Raw genomic sequence first — 21,147 nt, 5'->3', positions numbered from 1 at the left:
GCAAAAAACATAAGAACACTCACACATGTTCTGATAACTGAGTTGTATTCAAATAATAATAACTGAAAACTGTCTTTATGTGACTCTGAGTTGATTCAATCTGGTCTAAATATGAGGCCATTCTAGCTCATTTTGATACTTTGATAGTTTTTTTTTTCTTTTTTTTTTATCGATTGAAATGTAGCAGTACCATTTATAGTCTGATTTACAGCTCCTGTCCATGACTGGTCCCGAAAATACAAAGGATTTCCCAACAAAAAGCACAATCAACATTTCAAACAATAATAATCAATAAACCTTGGAAAGCTCGATTGGTTTTATCTAGGTGTTATTGTGTTTCTTGAAATGAAAATAAAAGATATCAAGTCTGAAGGAAATATTTCTATTGTGATTCTTTATTCTAACCAGATGTTGATCCATTTTTTAAACACGAGAGCTTTTAAAGAAATTCTGATAATGATGAATGACTGCAAAATAGAACCAAATGGATGAAAATGGATAAACTTGCAGGCCAAAAGAGGTTTTCTGCGGCGCTACAGCAACAGGAGAGGGCCGAGGGACTGAAGTGATCAATAGTGGGCCGAGTTAAAGATAAGAGACATTTGCTGTGGTCGCAGCGCTGACAGCACTAATTAGCCACACACAGGTTCAGGATTTGTGTCAATATTATTTGTTATGTTAAATTCAGGTCATGTTGAGGTGAATTCGTGTCCATAAATTAATGGTAGACATGTGTCTCACCCATGATGCAGTGCTGGCCCGTCCAGGCTGTACCTGCCTTTATCAGCTGGGACCGGCCCCAGCTCGCAGTGACGCGAAATAAAGCAGATAAAGCTGGAAAAGCAGATGATGGATCGGTTCATGAGTCCACTCCAGACATACATGTACTGTGGATCCAGCTGTTGTTGTTTTTATCTTCACTAATGCATTTGCGGAAGTGGCATAATTAGTAACTAGTCAGCGACAAGTCAGCAAGAGGGGCAAAATAGTCAACTGGTTGTTTTTTTAAAGAATTTTTTGATATTTCTATTCTGCTGCCACTGACAGGTTATGGAATGATACTTCACAAAGTGAAGCATGATGTCCACCATTTTCAGAAAATTTCAAAAACACAGAGAACTGGAGCTGCGCACTCATACACACACTTAGATAAGTATTGTTTTACAGATGAATAAAACATGTACACCTTTGAAAACGGGTTTGACAGAAAAATTAAATGATTATTTACAAAAATTTGTGTGAAAGTTTGATGGCTGCAGGAGGGATCACACATGGCTGCAGTGGAATAAATAAATCCGGGATGTTGAAAATATTGTCGAAAGGGAAGAACTGGAATTCATTCATTACACTTACTGTATTTTGACAGTTTGCAAATCGCGAAACTGAAAAAAATGTGGCTGTCTTTCTTAGTCATAAAAGGGTTCAAGTGAACTGTGCTCCATAGTTCACACAGATTTTCTACTAAAATAATTAAATCTGTGACAATAATCCCCGCAACAGGTATTCTACAAATGTCTAATCTCCATTAATCCACACTAACGAGGGCAGTCTTTGTTTCTCGGCCAGCAGTGTTTAATTATGTGACGTTTCTGTGACGTTGTTATATTTCTAGTAATGTGACTGTGAGCAAATCAGATTAAGGCAGGAAAATTCAGCTGTTTGTGTGTGTGTGTGTTTACATGAGCTCTGTGATAAAGGACGCATTGTGAGCCGAGCGTGAATTCATTATAGATGACTTTGATTCCTGTGTCGTGGCTTCAAACTTCCTCATTAAGGTGGAAGATAGCGTCGCTGACTCATGCTGTTATCTGTCATTCGGACCCCTCGCTGCTTCTGAATAAAAGGAAAAACTCCCTCAGAGGGGAAAACAGCGGCCGCCTTGACGTCACAACGCTCCATAAATGATGGAAAGGCCGGCGATGTGCCTCATCCTGGTTTCTATGGCTACAACCTGAGTGCACTAATATAGCGTAATAAATGCGGTGTGCAGCTCGCATGATAATGGAGAATCCGAGGATTTATGAGGTTGTTTAAAGTTCTTTTACAGGTCTGCTGCTGCTGTCGTTCACGGCCGCGTCTGTTTTTGACTCCTGGACGGACACACAGCATCAATACAGCCGTGCAAAGGAGCTTAGCTATAATCCCGCCATTGGTGAGACGAGACGTCACAGCTGTTTTTTCCCCTCGCTTGCTGCTATACTAGTTAATTTGAGGCAAAACAGTCTCCAGTTACAGTCGGAGATCAAGAACCTGCGCTGACAGTGGAAGGCCTTTCAGCTGCTTGTTTATTTTCTCCTCCAGCGACGAGCCAATCAGGCTCCGCCGGCAGGGATTAAGAGCATCTTCCACCTACATCCTCGCTGTTGAGCTCCTCAAAAGTTCCCCATATAACCTACGGCACGTTTCCTAAGACCTGTTAAAGTGTGTCCCAGCACAGCCTGGGGCTACCTGCGGGGTAAAGAGCAGATTTTTAATCGTCGGGATGTGTGCGCGTCCAGCCGTTTGAGAAAGGATCATTTGGTTACACAACTTTAATAAAGCAGCTCTAAGTACAGGAAGTACGCCAAACACAGTCCCTCTCGGCTGTGGGAAGGCTGAGTGCAGGTATCTTGAGGAAATTTCAGTCTTGGAATTAGAAATAAAAAATTTTTTTTTCTCCTAAATTACTAATTAATTAACGAATAAATTTTTAGTGACTTGGTCGACGCGGTCAGTGAGGGAATACAGTGATGAACCAGTACTGCACTCGCAGGGCGCTGCTGTCTCGGCTACAATTCTCTTGATTGCAAGTGGCGGCTTCTTATCAGGTTTTCTCCTGCGGAGCTCGATGAGTCACTCTACTGCCGGACTCAATATCAGCTGACTGAGTTTTCAGGTTAAAGTCCCTCAATTTCAGCAGTTTCATGTTCCACGCCATCCAGCCACTGACAGGGTCGTGACCTTGTTTTGATTTCCTTGAGTATCGGATTTTCAGCCGCACTGTTCTTTATGTGTCAGCCGGCTTCTTTAAAAAAATAAAATGAAAATATTCACTTGTGCATATATGATTATTTTTCTCCAGATATAATAATACTCATATCGATTCCTTCGTGTATTTATTGATCTTTTATTTTGCCAGGTAAGTTAATTGAGAACTTGAAAGGATTGTCTACAACATTTTACATAAGCCCTGAGAAATTTATGTTTTTATGACGACTGTACTCTTACCTGTAATGTAACAGCTCAGATTAATAATTACAGATTAAACCCGCTACATCGATCTTGTGACATAACAGTTCGAATTACTAGATTTCAGCACTCCACCTTTGGTTAAGGGGTCAGTTGAACTGACAAAAATGTAAAACATCCTTCTCTGCTACTGCATTGTTCTTTTTAGAGGTGTATGTGTTTAATCACACGTGAATACACACACTAAACCACTTTTCTGTATTTCGGCCTGAATCATACAAACTGAGTTTCACCGATGACGTCCTTTTATTGATTTATTCATATTCGTGTTCAGATGGAATGAATCATTCAGTCCATTCTTTTCACATCTTCACTTTTTCTTGATCTGGTTTGATCAACTGTTGTTTCCAATAAACTCGACTCTGGTGTTTAAATGTCACTCAAAGACTGGATCACAAAAAGGAAAATCAACAGAGGAGAAGTGCACCGATGGACAGAAGCTACAGTTAAAGTGTAATCACTTCCATCTCAGACAACATCCTGATTACATGTTCACTAAATGTTTGGCTTTCCCACCATTACTTTATTATGTCTCGTTGTTGTTTTCGACTCGGGACGCAGCAGCAGAACGTTCTCTGGAAAAGATCCAGATCTGAAGTAGAAATGCAACTTCAGGGGCCAACGCTGACATTTCACTTTTTCAAGTTGGCATTAGGTTGATCAGTTCACCTCAATAAGAGACATTAATTACAACATAGAACCTACCCCTGTCAAAAAAAAGGGTTAGGCTCTATGTTCTAACTTTTCCAAAATAATTTTCAACATCTTCAGTTCTTTGGTATTATTGTGTCTTTGACAGGCCTGAAAATCGCTTTTCACAAATGTATGACATGCCAGTGAATCCTGGGATTACCGTGATTACTGAGGGTGTGGAGCTCTGAGTTCTGTGTTTTCTGATAGTTTTTTTCATTTTGGAGATGTCATAAATCATCTCAGAGAACGGCTGTAATAAGCATGCACGCCAATCCTGTCCGTGGCAAAGGATTGGAATTAAATGGATACAAGAATAAACCCTCACATTAGACATGGTCAAAAATATGACAGCGAGCTTATTCCTACATCCCAAAATGAACCGATTCTCTAAGAGAGGGAGCAGTGATTGGATTATGTGTGAATTGGGGGTTTCATCTCTGTGTGATACATGAACGAAAGGCTGAGAAAGAGAAGTTCAAAGAACTTAAACACAAGCGCCTTTCTGTCTGGCGCACAGGTGAGCGGGACAACTTTCGGTTTCCACCTTATGCAACGTTGTGAAATCCCAGGGCTCCCGGCTCTAATGGGCGACAGCATCCAGACGAATTACTTCTGAAAAAAGCTCGAGGCTTTCAGTGTGTGTTCAGGTTTATGACAGCAATCTGTCTTACAAAGACATCATCCACAAGGGGTTATTATCCAGGAAATCAGTCATGCTGATATCTGCAGAAGAGATCATCCTTGGGTTGACTCTAAGTCGATAATCGATCAGTATGAACAAGTGGACGAGGCGTCCGCTTCGTGGTCAAGAGGAAATTTCTCCTGCCGAGTTTGAGTTTGAGCTGATTCTCTTAATGTGAAGCAGTGACAAACCGCTCCGTTCACTGCTCAGACTTTTATGCGTGCTGATTATATAAAGCAAATACCGGCCAGGTTTTGGTTTCACTTCTGAACTTCAAAGCTTGATAAAGTCTGCCCAAGGAGCCGAACAGCTCTTTGAACCGTCCGAGTCATCGACTCCCATTACTGTCACACGCCTGCTTCAGAGGACATGTGAAACCATGACTGCTGCAAAACTTCTCTCCGATTTCAGCTTTGTTTTGTTTTTTTACCCCATCTGCACACAAATTGAAAATGTGTTGAGAAAATGTTATTTGGTCCAATGACTAAACAACGTTAAACATGAATTATCGCCCGGCAGAGTTGCCGTTTGCCTCCCGCTGCGTTTGTGAACGTTAATGTTTGTGACCAGATGCTCCTCGTCGCTTTGTGCGTGACATTCTGGTCCGAGGAGTAAATGTCATAAAGAGATACTCATCAGAAATTAATTTCCCTTCCAAGTCTGAGCTGTCACATATGCATATGCTGAAAGCAGATAACTCCCACAAAGAAAATGTCACCATTTCTGTAATATCATTTTGCAAATTGCCAACGGACCGCAGTTTGTCACGCTCCCTGGATGATTATCCGGTGACGTGCATCCCATATTATGCAAAGGAACAGCAGCCTCGCGCCTTTAAAGCTGGACGTATCTGAAGGGGGCTTTATGAGTACATACATGATGTGGTCATATTGACTTTTCTCAGGTTGCACTGTGTTTTCACATCAGACAAAGGCATTATCTTGATCACTCACTGTCGCCCTCCTGCCGTATCGACGTCCAGAAGAAATATGACTGCTCAAATGAGCCCGTGTCTGTAAACTAACCAATAAAGATCCAGTTGCCTTTCAGCCAGCAGCCGGCCCTGTCTCGCTGAGCAGCCTGTGAATCAATAGCACCCTGAACTCCTGACTTATTAGTCAGGCTGTCAAAAAGGAGCAGCCTGTCTGTCTGCCAGCTCTTTAGCTTCCCTCCGGCGGTGCAGAGGTATGAGACCTGAAGCATTAATCATGCCTAAAACAACCACATTTCTTCAAGAGAGGGGCTTAGTTTCACTTAAGCCAAGTGCATGGCGAAGGCATGGGTCACTGTCATTATGGAGAGCTTAGAAACTGAAGGGAATCAGGAACATTTAGGCTGTTTTCGCTCCCATTTCTCTGGCAAGCAGACTTGTTTCTTTAGATAAAGCAACGTCTTGGTTTACATGAGCTCACTTGTGTTTCCCTTTGTCGTCTGGAGTGACGATACGACACATTACCACAATGCAACTAATCCAATCAGCGCTATCAAACAACTGAGACTGTCTCCTTTATAACGAGACCTTGTAATGAGACTTAGTTAATCCCTTTAAGCTCAAACACGGCACATCTGATTCTGATTTTGCAGTGACGACGTCACCGCAAGTCTGCCAGTCATTAACTTTGAGAGGCACACTCTGAAAGCCGTGTGTGTGCTTGCTTGCTTGCTTGCTTGCTTAGCGCGCGTGCGTGCATGCACACTCGCATCTAAGTATGCGAGTGCACGAGTTTGCTGTGATACACTGCTGCAGAGACGACTGATGACGGCACAGTGACGTCTCGCTGCGATGAGTCACGCTCCACGTCCTCACTGACGGTACCTCTTCATCACCCCAATGCTCGTGCTTCCGCACGCACGCACGCACTTTCTCACACACATATGCACACACTAATTGTCGCTCTGCCACAGATCTCCTTCCTCTGCGCTCCCGGGCTGCACTCATCAGCTCACGTCGCTCCGCGGCAGGGACGCCGCGCTGCTTTATAGACAGCCAACACCTACGCTGACTCCTCAGACACCCTGCTATTTGTACTTCTACCCTTTGAGGGTGTGATACTCGTAACATGTTCAGCTGTCCTTACAGACCTATAACATAGTGTGTGATTTTATGTGTGTGTGTGTGTGTGTGTATACAACGCGCCACCGTCAGTACCGTCTTGCCACTCCACCATCCCACCTGTTTCCATTCTGCTGCAGCTACAAATAAGTCAAATATAAAGTGGGTTGATGAGTTGCTAGGCTACTCTGTTTGTTATCACTGGACAGTCTGTTCGAGCATATGTTACAAGACAGCGGCCCTTTCTCTGTACTGTGAAATGTGTGTGTAAAATAGTGAAATCCTTATGAGAAGTGACTTTGATGAACCACGAATGATGGCAGCGGCTGGGTGGTCCTGGAAGTCAAAGAATCACAGAAAGTAGCTTTTTTGTTTGAGGAGGATTGAAAGCAGCTATGGATACAAAGTATTGGGAGTTAACAGCAGATTTTAAGCCCAAAACAAGTTAGTGTGTTTGACAAGACGTGTGACCGCAATCAGGAGCAAAATTTAAGACTGTTCTGAAGAGGTTTGACAGCGGTGTGGAAGGCCAGCCATCACATGGAGACACGATGTGTGATAATTGTCCAAACCAGGGTAACGTCGCACCAGTTTTCCAGCTCTCACGTCAAGTACATGACACTCTAACTTCATGCTCTCCTGGCACATTTTTTCTCACAATAAAGTGTTAATAATAAAAGAGAATATTAGTTTTACCTTGTACATAAAACATGTCCCGCCTTTGCCCATCATCAGCTGGGATTTGCTCCAGCAACCTGCACCACTGACTACAGTTGAACAGCCAATGTAGGATTACCTTTAAGAACATGCACTCATACAAATCAATGCGTCTTTAATTGGTCATGGGTCTTTAAAACAATGCTAGATGTTCAAACAATAAACGAGATCCCATCACAGTCAGATCTAAGTGGAGATAGGTGTATGCGTTAGGGTTTAAGTCTCACATCATCTCACTGGATTAAAAACTAATCCAGCAGTTGTTGAGATCGTTCAGTCTGCACCAAACAGATGTTGAGAGAGAAGCTCAAAATAACATCCCATTCTTGCCACGACACATGTGAATAACTTTTGGATGAAGAAAACAAGAACAGAGCCAGACTGTCGCTTTAAAGAATTAAGTGAAATTGGTGGGTGCAGCTCCATGATGTTTAAAGTCAAAAACCTGCGGAGGACTCACTGTCCAGTCACTCTTCAGCAATCTGCCAGGCTCTTTGTCTGAAGCAGGCTTCACCGTCTCCGCAAGCATTTTGTTCTTCATTCAAAATGTATGTTATTAAAACCACAAAGCCATAAACATACCAGGCTGTGAGCCGAGGCTCCGGGCACATTAGGTCACTGCTGAAACCAGTCCCGTTCAGCCCTCTATTCTCAGCCATGCTCCACTAATCTCCCTGCCTGGGTGTGTATTGTACACAGCAGGCACGGATGGTTTAAAGCGAGTAGCGGGCATTGGCAGGAAAGGTGCTGGTGGAGCTAAAGTGCCATCTCACGTGTGTTCCTCCCGTGTGTTCCCCCCTCGCTCTGCACGCTCTGGAAAACAGTCTCTGTCGTAACGTCATGGTTATACAACGCCGCACAGCTAGGGGCACAGTGGACAGGAGGTGAAGTCAGTGAAGCACAACTGTGTTATTCCACTACAGACGGCTTGTTTTGACACAAACTTAGAGTTACAAATCTGAGATGAGGGCAGGCTCGCAGGTACACATATCAGCCTCTCCGATGAAGCTTATCGTGCTCTCTTGTGCTGTAGGACATCCTCAGCAGGCAGTTTGTTTTCTTTTTTTCCTTCATTTAAAACCATCATTTAACCTGCAGATAAGATAATCATAAGAAAATCAACGAGCTGGGATCATCCCTCCATCATCGCTTTAAAGGCCACGCCTAGCAAGCATGAGCCACTTTTCAGCTGAAAATGTCTTATCCCGTTTATCTTGTGGGTGTTGCGGCAGTGACTAACAGGGCCCACGTGGAAATGTTTGGCCACGATCATGTTGACTGACGGCGCCGCAGAGCAACATATGTTCAAGTGAGTCCTTTTCCCAATGCACGCTCTAATCAGTAAATCAATACTGACAGTTTCCAGCGTTGCTTTTTTTTGAGCATGGTGTTAATAAGAAACACAATTTTTATTATTACAAAGTGAAGGGTCTGAACAATATCGATGAGGATCACTGTGCAGCTGGACTACAATGCAAACCACATGTATACTGTAGATGAGCTAATTCTAATGTAAAGCTGTGCACGCCCACCACTTTGAATGTATAAGCTCAGCTGAATTAATGCTGTAGTTTCTCATTATCCCATTAAACTGAACTTTATTGATCCTTTGGGAGAAGTTCCCCTGAGGAAATTAAAAATTCCAGCAGCATCAGAGTTGAAGGGAGGACACAAACACCAGCGACCCACAGAATTAACAGATTAAGCAAAATGCAACATGAAGAGGGTTAGGGTTAGGGTCCCTTTTTACATATGGGAGTATAAGAACCCATTTCCTCGCCAATTTTGAGGGATGTTTTTGACATGCAATGTTTGATACTATTGGATACTGTTTAACCTTAAAAGAAAAGAGGACTTGGATAAGTTCTGCCTCAAAATCTGCACTAAAATCAAAGTGAGTGTTTGCAATAGGACACATCAACACAAACACACCAAACATAGATTCTACGTCAATGGGATTACTGCCTTAAAGCAGTAGGATGGCTTATGAGCTATTCTGAATGAAGTTTGGTGTTCCAGTTTGGGACATCAATGAACTTTTTCAACTCTTTTGCTTGCAAAAGGTCACTAGCGTTCACCACGGCCTTGCTCATCTGTCATACACAGATTTCCTGTAATTTGCTGTTTAGTTTTAGTTCTTACTTGTGTTCTGGCGCACTGGTTAGTACACCTGTATTGCAGCAAGATGGGCTGAATCTGTCCAGTTTGTATAAAAGTAAACGAGGAACAGCTCAGTTCTTATCTCAGTTAACTAAAGAGAGGATAGAAAATGAATATTGTGTTCTATGTCCTGCTCTTCCGAAAACTCAGGATGTCAGAGTAAAAAGGAGGTGAACATATTAAGCTTGAAAAAAACAAAGGTGCTAATGAACATCAAGAAATATAAAGTGAAAACATAGCAATGTAAAACTGAAACTAAACAACACAAAGCTCTCCACAGTTCAGTGATCACACAGTCCAAATTGAACTTCATATTGCCAACAGTTATCCCCTTTAAAAATATGCCGTCAGCCGAAAGTTCAACAAGAGCACATTTGACTTGAGGAGATTTACTCTCCCACTAAACAGCCCATAAAGGCAGAAAGCAGAAGTAGTTATGACGGAGGGCCGTGCTATATTACAACCCCGGCTGTCGATGGCAGAGATAAGTCTGCGAGCAGCAGGGGGAAAAGGTAAACATCCAGGGAGATTAGATGAAGGACATGTACAGTTCAAACAGCGGCCTGTGTGGCAAAAATACGACTGTGGCATCAATACAATCAACCGTCTCCAGTGAGGAGGGGAAACAAGGGTCTGATCTGCTTTGTTTGATTCCCAACAGGTCTTTTTTTTTTTTTTGGTCAGGTCCAATTCATGAAAGCTACATGCTAATGTGGCTGCTGCAATCACGGAGTGGGAGCTGAGCCCGATCTTATCTGGAGCGTGCTGCAGCTGTCAGTGCTCGCTCGCCGCTCTGCTCCCAGTGCGTGAGGTCTGGGTGTGGTTTGGTTTCAAGCCAGCCTGCTGTTTCTGGGGAAGAGACACACTGAGCCAGAGCGCTACAGTCAAACTTGTTTAGGTCACGTGACCTGAGCAGCTGCGAGTCGAGCTTTTTTTTTCTTTTTTTTTTTGGTTTGTGCACGTTTTCCTCTGGAATCCTTCGCTGATGACAAACAGGGAAACAAAGACACACGTCCCCCTCGTGCGGGTGCCGGTCGCACCAAAACCGCCGACTGTGTGTCCGAGCGATTCTGTGCTCGGAGGAAACACCAACATGGAGCCATCGCTGTGTTTTCCACAGAGGAGCGTCTCAAAGGTCACATTATTCATTTGATCCAGGTGTTGGTGCAGAGTGACTCACACCGTGTTCTGCACACAGAGGAACTCCGCCTCAAACACTCTCTGAGTGGACAACATGTTCACGTCTACAGAGAGGCAGGGGACCGGAGTGTGTGTGTGTGTGTGTGTGTGTGTGTGTGTAAAAGTGACAGAGAGCAGTGCAACTGTGTGTCAAGTGAGTCATTTTACCTGTCTGCTAAAAAAAAAAAAAAAAGCAGAACTGCCAGTTCTTTGCTGTGTTACATTACATTTTGTGATAAGAATGGAGGCTGCCTTGCTAAAACAACGGCACAAAAGCACGGCTAATCAAGCCAACACATGGTGTTTGATCAATGCTTAAAATAAATTAATTGATGCAGAAAAAACAGATTTTTCTTCTGGGTTATATCGCAGACGAAGAGAAGGAACATGTCATCAGACACTGACATCTTCAGCAAAGGCCCTCATTCTCACCTGGTCTGATCGGAATTGCTTTATGCACTGAGAAACGGGATTAAGTGTTTTAAAAACTTGACTTGCACTGACCGACTCTATTTCTTGAGTCTTGCTCAGGGACCCACGGTGACACGTCAGGTGTGGGATTCAAACCCAAAACTTTCAGTTGAAGTCCACTTCTAAAGGCCACCACTGCCCCAAACATATACAACGCCAATAGGAAGTTTTCAGACCAGAGCAACGTTTCCGCGTGTGATGTTTTTCCTTTTGGGAAGTGTTTGCACTGACAGGAAGCAACGTCATTTTCAGTCCCCGGACAGTTTTGTGCAGAGATCCTTTCCGGCCCTCTTTTGGAAAGTTTCTGCAGCGGCTGCTGGTTCATGCGTCCATAATCTGCCCTCAATCATAGAGTATGTAGGTTAGCAGCAATGCTATTGTTCCCTTCCGCTTCACAGTATGAAAGATCTACTAAACCTGACCTCTTTCAAATTCAATTCAAATATCAAGTTTTCAGCATTTTCTCAATGCTGATTGTGATAATTGTGGCCTACGGTAAAAAAATCAGGAAAAAAACAACTTTTTTCTCAGTTCATGTTTAGGCTGCAATAAATCCAAAAGGAATCTTTCAAAATTTAAACTATATTAGAGGGAAAATCAAACATTCTATTCAAGTCTATTTGAGACCATCCTTCATAAAGTCACAAGTTTTTGAAAAAATCCTTCCAGTGTTGTTTTTATTTGTTTTACATATTTAGTGGTATTTTACATGGCTGGGTTAGTGGGTGCACAAGGAGCATTTCACTGATGATTATGGATCCAAAGAAATTAATCAGAAGTTTCAGAATTGTCAAAAATCTTTACATTTAGATTATGCCGTGTGAAAAACCTATGTTCGATTTTAGTGTCGCTCATGATCAAACTCTCAGACTAAATAATGTTGTAGTTCTGCTACAAACTAAAAGACAAAGATTATTTAGTTCACACCCAACAGTCTGATGCAATATGATATTAGAATATTGAAACCAATCCAGACTTGCCTCGACAGGTAATCATTGGATCACCAGATGTCACTCCACTTTTATAAAAAAAATAAATAAACAAATAAAAATAAACTGCAAAAACTGTTCTCTCCAATTTCACAAATGTTACACAATAACCATTAATCATCATGGTAACCGTTACTGTACTTTCCCATGAACAGAAGCTCCCCTGAACTTGCTCCACCCTGCCGCTGTAAAGCCAGATCAATGTAATCAAAGCTCCGGCAGCCGTCAGACCCAGCTGCCCCGGGGCCAGAGACGAGGAGATTCCTTTCTTGCCTCCCACAGTGAAACTTGTTTGTGTTTCTTCCCTCACAAAACTGACTGATAGCCATCTGGTACGTCTCCGCCACGTTTTCACTGTTCCATTAAGAGCTATTTCTTCAGCGTGTGATTATCGATTAAATTTCCATGTTCCTGCTGGTGATCGACTGACTCACACTCACTTTCAGTTATTTGTTTTCATTTGTTGTTGAAGGTAGAATACTGCGGGTGTCTTATCCAGGATCTTTACTGCAGAAATGCTGCACCCTCCTGAGATTAATGAGTCAACCATTTCATTTTTTTCCCCTCTCTAACCGATATCTTTCAAACATATAAACAACATCTTGGTGTGGACTGTCTCATTCTGTTTTACTTTGTATTTCTAATCACTGTTGGTTTGAATTATCAGTCTTTTAAGTGCTAGCCTGAGAAAGTGGATTCATTTCCATGATTTCCCCAGATGTGCTTTAAGGTTATCATTTTAAGTGCTGAGCATCAAGGGGTGATCATATTTAGACTTTTGGGCTCGTTTTGGAGAGAATAATTCCTGCCAAAGAGATAAATAAAAGAACAAAACCACAAACGATCCAATTAAATCTGAACTGGCTACACTGATAAAGCAAATCATCTGCATATTTCATGTTTTTCTCATGACTAAGTTTATGATTTGACAGATTGTGGGACTCCTGATTTACAAATTTGGGTTCCGGCACGTATTGCTGCGCAGTGTCAGCCATCAGACATCACGCACAAGGACAATGACACTGCAGCGTCATCATGTTGCGTTCAAAAATAGAAGCTGGATGATACATTGTGTAAACAAGTTCGCTGCCACAGCTCAACAAACGTCCCCTTTTATACAGAATCCCACAAACTTTTCCCTTTTGCGTTTCAGTTCCATGGCGATTCAACAGGTTGCTGGGGTTGTGTTGATAGTTCCATCAATCAGACATGAGAAGCAATGTTTTTGACTGGCCAATGGAACAATATAATGTGTTAGAAAATAAACAAAGAACCAAACACCAGGAATTTCTTCATTCAATTAAAACAACTGCTTTGCATAACTTCAAATGAAGTTTTGACGGCATTAGTCACACCTGACATTTTCATGCAGGTTGTTTTCTGAATGCTGTGGCTGTTATTGTCTGTTGAGATCTGTGGGAAGCAAAAGTTTGAATGTTAAATGTTAAAACTTTTGAGTGGAAATATCTGTTAACTTTGTTACAAAAATGGGTTTTGATGCCTCTTCTTTCAAAAAAATGTCTTAAAATAAGCATCCTCTTACATTGAAAACCTTTTTTGATTTCGGTATATAAATAGCATTCAATCCTTTCGTGACACACTGTTGCAAAACAGGAGTGATTATCTGGGTGACACAGTCCATCTGGAACTGGATTAAAGTGGCACCTCCCAGTGCTGCAATTAACTCGACTCCGACACGTGCCCCTGAGGTAGTTCTCACTGAGGCCAGGAGTAAAAGTAGACCAGCGCCTCTGCTCCCCGCCTGCAGCAGACTGGATGTTTCTGTTTATGTTTGTTGACAGCCGGCCCACCTAACTTCACCGCACAGCGCGCCGCGCGTCTTGAAAGGTTCTGTGCAGACTTACGCATGAATGCGACGTGTGTGTCGTCACCATCTTTAACTTGCCCCTGTGTGGGTTTACAGAGATGAAATAAAGTCGCCGGCAGCTTTTAATGTGTTTACCTACGTAGGGGCCGTTTAGGCGGCCTCTCTCTGGGCCCCTGAGGGAGTTTATGAGTGTCAAAGTTGTGCCTGTGCAGAAATCAACAGATGTTAGCCTCCACTGCTTTCTGGCAGTGGCCTGCTGACTGAATGGGATTCGGCATCTCTGACTAAGTAGTGTCTCTCAACGGGGAATAGATCTGACGCACGCTGGCTGTTCCTTACAAAAAAAAAAACAAAAAAAGCCGAGCACGATGAAGTCTTTTGTCAGATGTTTAAAAGGCTCAGGGCTTTAAATGTCTCACAGGCACAATGTCAGAGCTCTTTACAGCCAGTTCCACACCGACGCGCCTGTTTGTTGTCATCAATCAAATAAATGCTCTTGACTTTTTCAATAGCATCATAATCCCTGTCACAATCCCTCCGTGGTGCTGGAGAAATTACAAAAAGATGACTACTTCAACACGGTTAGGAGTATATTCTTTAAAGGGCAATGAAGTTACAGCGATACTTACTGAAAAATTCCTATCAATTTGTAAATGTGACTTCTAATTGTCTTAATAGTTACATTTCTGCGCCATATTTATTTAGCGTTTTGACCGGCTGACTCATTCACTGCATATGAAGTTAGTTGGAAATCGAATAGTGCTGAGAACAAACTGTTCTGGTCTGTTTGAGTTCATCAATCATAATTAAAGTCAAACACTCGACAAGTGTTGCCATGAGGAGGAAACCGCTTTCAGCAACAAGGCAAGGAACTCTTAATGAAGAAAAGACAACAAGTAGGAGCAGCAGGTTTCAATAAAGTCAATTCAATGTCTTTCCACACATCTACAACGCTGTGCCATCAGCGGGAGCAGGACATGGAGAGACAGCAGCTCTGCAACTCTTTTTCTAAGTTCAACAAAAGGGGGCACTTACGGAGGGACTGTTAGCGAGAGAGGATCGACAGAGTTAAACGCATCTGCCAGAAAACAGAGAAAGAGATTAATGAGATTTTCCTTTACCGTCCCTCTCATTTTACAGTGTAGACATGCTGAGCCCGTCGTATCTGTTCTCAAGCGTGACATCTGTTGCTGCATGTGATTCTCATTTTCTCAACTCATGCACTCAAACGCCTTATTAATACTTCTTATATAGACAGAAAAGCTTATATAGAGCAACATGCAACACTAACACAGAGGTGGAAGAAACAAGCTAGAAATACTTATTTAACTGTAATGAAGCAGGATTTGGGGGTATTTTAAATGTGCAATTTTACAACAAACAACTAATAACAAGTAGTCCACTTTGCTACTTTAAAAGCATAATTTGTAACTGACTCCTTCCACAATTTGTAAAAGTAATCAAACTTTTAATTGTTGCCATTAAGTACATTGTCCATAAGAAGAGTTCTGCTTTATAGCTGCATGTCTTCACAAAACAAATTGATAACATGATGATGATGAGAGTCAGATATAACCAGAGAAATCAGGCCAAACGGACCTTCTGTTATCGTTGCTGCCATGTTGCCAGACACTGAAGGTCTGAGAAATGTGCTTTGAAAGTAAATATTTTACAGAGACAGTTAAATCCAATTACTGCTATTAAGTTTACAAGTAAATACAATTTAAAAATTAACCAATGCTTGAAGTGTTCGATACATTTTTTACCGGTTAACGAGTCCAATTCACATAAAGTAAGAGTCGCTGCACCAAGTACAGATTTTCTGCACTGTATCCACCTTTGTGCATGTCACGCAACTTTTGAACACAATCTTAAAAAAACACTCTTTACTGTTTGACTGGAGAAACTAACATTTGCTCCAAAAGGCAACCTCATTATTTCACACGTGCTGAACAGCTGATAGGGACAAGTATGGATCCGAGGCACACAACCCTGAACGGCAGGACTCCAGACAACAACCTAGACACTCCTCAGGGTCACCGCTCACACCGGCCGTCCTTCAGACAACGCCGTGATACAAACAGGATCTCGAGCAGGGCCTCAAACGCCGATTAAAAGAAATGCACACACAGGCTTACAAAACAAAATATGCAGTCACTCAGAACATTATGTTGTCGACAATGTTTGGATGTACTGTGCTTTGCTTCCAGGCGGTGAAAGTGGATTTGAGTCATAAATTTAGTCCTCCATCCTGCACCTTTGTCAGGCTTTTACAGCCACGTGACGATTCTGGGTGCGCAAATGTGTTTTTATGCATTTTTCCTGAGTACGGCTCCTTGCTTAATGGTACAGTGTGTTCTGCATGTAGCACAAAAAAAAAGAAAAATGCAGGAAAATGCTTTATTTTAGGAGTTTGTCAAGCTTTAAAAGCAAAACATTTCGTGCTTCAGACTACAGTGGTATGTTAGAGGACTACTGTCCCCTCACAGTGAATACATGGCTTGAGACTGAGTGTCTGAAACCATCTAATCATGTTTAATTAGCTCTCATGGGTGTGGACTTATTTTGGCTGTGTGATAGTTAATGCTATCATTTTCCTGATTATATTAGCCACATTTCTGCTGCTTATGAATGCGTTTAACAAGCTTCAAGCACAACATTTTGCAACAGTTTGCTGAAAAAGGCTTCAACGGAGAGAACTCCAGAAAGCAATTTGCCACAAAACGGTCATCCACAAAAATCTGAATTGTAATAAACCACCTCTAAAGCTGCCATAAAATATTGTTACTTTGAATATTACCATTGGAATATTATCAAACTTAATCTCGTCTAATCACTGTTGTGTATTATCATCAGTTGTCACATGTTCAGGTTATCTAGGGTAAACATGTAAAGTATAAACCGTGAGTTTTGAGGAGTGACACCCCAATCTCCTCTGTGTTTATACTGGCTCCTTAATGGTGTGAAGGTTATAAACCTGAGCCATTGGCTGTAATATGAGCGTTATTTTCCCATAGGTTGGGAGGTTACAAACACACCACTGATAGGCTGCTTCTGAATGCTGTTAGGAGGAAGCCATCTGCTCCTGTTTATGGTCCATTAACCCCGCTACCCCCGGATAACCAGGCTGCCCCCACAGCAACAGGTTCAAGAGGTCTGGGCTTCTAACTGGGTCAATACAAAAAAAAAAAAAAAAAAAAAAAGGAAGAAAAAAAATCTCCACGTTTTGTTTCCGTTTCAGGTTGTTTCTTAATTGATAAGACAACTGGAAAGTCCTTACCTTCCCAGCAGTCCATAGGCATACTGTGAATCTGCCAGCAGTAATGCGATCTCGCCCTGCTGCATGGACATGACACACTCCTCCAAAGCCTACAGGTGTCAGAAAACAAGTTATTTGGCAGAGTGACTGAGCTGCTTTTTACATAATTACACAGAGCACAGTTAAGCCTTACTTTGAGTGGTAAATATTTATGTCCCTAATTGACTGAAACATTAGGAGATGAGTTCGCATTTTCAAATATGAGAAGCACTTCTGTGCACGGTTGTTTTGTACCGCTGCGATGGGGATGGTGATATGAATGTCTGAGCAGTGGTTGAAGGGATTTGAATGAAATTTCATTATATCTATCCAGATTTGTGATGAAAGCCGAAGGGGAGATAACGGCACGTTCGGGGTGGAAAATTCAGGTCCAGTTGCATGAGTTCAACTCTCAATGAGTGAGATGTGAAAGCTCTGTTAACTTTGATTTTTAATATGCATTTAATTGAAGGGTTTGGTGGTGAAAATACAATATAACAGCTAAGCAGGGGAGATTGCCCCCCCCCCCCCCCCCCCCCATACTTTGTCTGTTTTGTAATGATTTGCATGCAGATATCATTCTGAATGAACTATAACACTTCTGATTTAGCTAATGCAAAAACCACCAGAGAGACTAACACTTCTAAGTCACTGATGGGCTTAAAGTCTTCACCTGGTTTACATCTCCCTCTCCGATAACAAACACAAGCTTGCTGTCCTTCTCCACCACCGTGCGATCCTCCAGGACACACTGCATCTTCACAGTGACCTCCTGACCCCAGGTGGGGTGCGGGACCTGCGGGTTTCCAGGCTCCAGCGCCTTCTTCCTCAACAGCCGGTCCTCTGCGTGAGGAAGGAAGATAAGGTCAGGCTGGAGGAAGTCGGGTTAATCTGCGAGTTGTTGGTAAACACGTGCACGGAAACAGTCACAAACATGCCAGGCTTGAGCTCAGTCACGTTCTGGCCACTCCCTGGGTTCTATTGTCAAAGCTTTAGTATGTAAAATCATGTACAAAAGTCAAAATCTCTTGATTAGATTACTTTTCAACATCATTTCTGTTGTTCCGCCATGCAGCCTCACCTGTGATGTCTGTCCAGTTTTCCGCCGCAAACAGCTCCTCAAAGCTTGTGGAAGTCCACTCCTCCATTGCATATTCTGGGAAAAGACTCTCTGCTGAGCTGTCCCTCTCCAGTACTTCATCATCCATTGACGGGTCCTGGAATCGAACCATCTTCCAGCTGTTTGTTTTTCTGAGTTTCCTCCGCTCCTTGCATTCTGTCTTTCCACTCTCCCTCTCTGGATCTGGAGCGCTTCTGGTCCCGGTGCCTTCACCCTCCTCAGCGCAGCTCTCCGTTGCAGCCGGCTCTTTCGAACGCGGCCCCTCGCTCTCCTCTGCAGGCCCGCGGGCCAGCTGGTCGGCTGCGACCTGGTTAGCAGGCTCGGGAACGGCCTCTCTTACCTCTGACTCGGTCGGCTCCACTGCGGGGTCCTCGGGCTGTTCACAGCATGCCTCCGTTTCCATTTCACGACAGGGCGACAGACACCATCTACATTAGTTTCTTGAAGAGATTTTGGTGCTCCTAATGTCCCTCTTACAAGCAGATTAATGGCTCTGTTTGCAGCCTATTTCCTGTCAATAGGAAACATGCCTCCATATTTACCAAAATCCATGCTCTCTTGTAGTAAATCCAACTCAGAATGCATCCCTAAATCCTGGCTCCGTCAATGTTTTGCTGGGTCTTTTTTAAGCTTCGTCCTGCCTGCAGCTGCGTAGTCTCCACAATTCTGCTGCACTTTGACCTCTCCTCTTTCCTGCTCGTCTGTCTCGTCGTCCACACTCCTCAGCGATGCTCCTGCGACCAAAAAAAAGATCAATGTAAAGAAACTGCGGCGCGTCGAAGCACTCTCGGACAGCAGGTTTGCGCGGTGGTAATCTACAGGATTAGAAGAGAAAAACCTAATCTGCCAGAACGTCTGTAAGCTTCTTAATGACTTCACCATCGTGCCCCGTAACGTAGCTTCCATGAATGCGAATTCAACCAAATGCGATCCGTGGAGATGAAAGCTCCAACTTAATTTACTTTAAGTGACTTTGGGAGATTTTTATTTTCCCTTTCTAAGCAGTGGAACCGAGCCTGACTGACCTGTAGGGCGCGAAGTAGGCATGGTATCACAGTTTGCACAATCATCATGATGAAATATCGAAAAAGGAAAACATGGCTGTAATTTATGTCCTTTTGGAATCGACGTGACACTTTCTCTCACAATGAATGGAGAATAAATGCTAAAATCATCACAGTCAAAATGTGACGTATTGCATCGTGCGAGATGCCTGTGGAAAATATTTTGGTGAATGAAATAAGAGATCAGGTCCAGACCAATGTGAAACTAATAATAATACCTGGACATTCACAGCTGGCTGGTAATACTAGAAAAAAAATCTGACTTTCAAGCTACTCTTTAATCCACGGCCAAAACATGTTGTCCATGTGGGATTAAATTAATCCAAATGCCATTTTTGCCATTTAATTTCTCTGACACACACACACACACACACACACACACACACACACACACACACACACACTGAACATATTGAAAGTAATTGAGAATCTCCTTCCTTTCAGAGGATTTGTGGAGATGTTTTCAATTCACAAAGATCTTTTTTCCTTATTGCTTTGCAGACTGAAAACAAGCCAAAACAATGCGGCTTATCCAGAAATATGATGTGTTATCGACTAAATCATTCAACATGATGCCGTGAATCTAATGTCTTCTCACAGTATGTTTTCTCAGATCGTCAATATAAATGTATTGGAGACTTGTTCAGAATGACAGATAATCATTTTATCCCAGAATATTTTCAGCAAAAAAAAGACAACAATAACAACAAAAAAGGAACTAAATGAACAACACAAACATTGTTATTTTAGCAAAACTGTTTTCATGTTGAAAGATATTACTGTTAGCGGTTGTGGTATATACAGTATATGTAGTGAAAACATATGTAAATGTCTCTACATGCAGTCTGAAACTGTCATAACTGTTCTGTTATGGCATTGCACAAAAGTATTTTTTTCATCATTTCAATTACTGAGCAGTGATTCAAATTCTATATAAATGTGTGTTTTGATCCAGAAGGAAATTGGTTTTGGTGTTCCCAATGAAAGATCTGAAAAACAATATGCTATGGAATCCATCCATCTCCCATATTCTGTTCAGGGTCATGAATCACTGGAGCCAATCCCAGCTGAGTGCTTGTGAGGGCAGGGTACACATACACACACACACACACACACACACACACACACACACACACACACACACACACACACACACACACACACACACACACACACACACACACTGGACAGGTCGCCAGTCCATCACAGGACAAACACAGTGAGACAGGCAACAACACACACTCACATTCACACCCAGAGGCAGTTTAGGGTCACCGAGTAACCTCACATGTGGTTTTCTGGACTGCGGGTGGACACTGGAAGAAACCAAGACACAGACACGGGGAGAACATGCAGCCTCCACACAGACAGTGACTGAACCCGTGACCTTGTGAAGCCAGAGCACTAAGTACTGCTTTACTGTGTGGCCTGTGCTAAAATCTTTTAACATCATCAAGACATTTTCCAATATATGCTAAGGTCAACCGGGGCGATATTATACGGCTATATTCGAACAAAAGTAAACAGACACGAATGTTGTTGTTATTATGTGCTATCTATTCTTGACGTGTGTGTGTATTCCTGCCTCCTGGACATGTTTGCGTGCGCCAACGAAAATACACAGAATACATAAATCCGGCTGGGGGAAAACAAGTGCGAGCGAAC

At 42.6% G+C, this 21,147-nt stretch overlaps 1 protein-coding gene across 1 annotated transcript in view; it reads right to left on the bottom strand.

The window, feature by feature from the left end:
• fkbp16 (FKBP prolyl isomerase 16) overlaps positions 1-19,134 on the bottom strand; it is a 30,221-nt gene extending 11,087 nt beyond the window's left edge. Inside the window, exons 1-3 of the mRNA XM_030095747.1 lie at positions 18,380-19,134; positions 17,972-18,141; positions 17,281-17,369 (exon numbers count right to left, since the gene is read on the bottom strand). Of these exons, the coding sequence (XP_029951607.1) occupies positions 17,281-17,369; positions 17,972-18,141; positions 18,380-18,821 (701 nt within the window). The 5' untranslated portion in view covers positions 18,822-19,134. The remainder of the gene's footprint in view (positions 1-17,280; positions 17,370-17,971; positions 18,142-18,379) is intronic.
• Between the last annotated feature and the right edge of the window lie 2,013 nt (positions 19,135-21,147).

The sequence above is a fragment of the Salarias fasciatus genome, chromosome 7, assembly GCF_902148845.1.
Source record: "Salarias fasciatus chromosome 7, fSalaFa1.1, whole genome shotgun sequence".
Taxonomy (NCBI): Eukaryota; Metazoa; Chordata; class Actinopteri; order Blenniiformes; family Blenniidae; genus Salarias; species Salarias fasciatus.
This window is presented reverse-complemented; position numbering and strand designations above follow the sequence as displayed.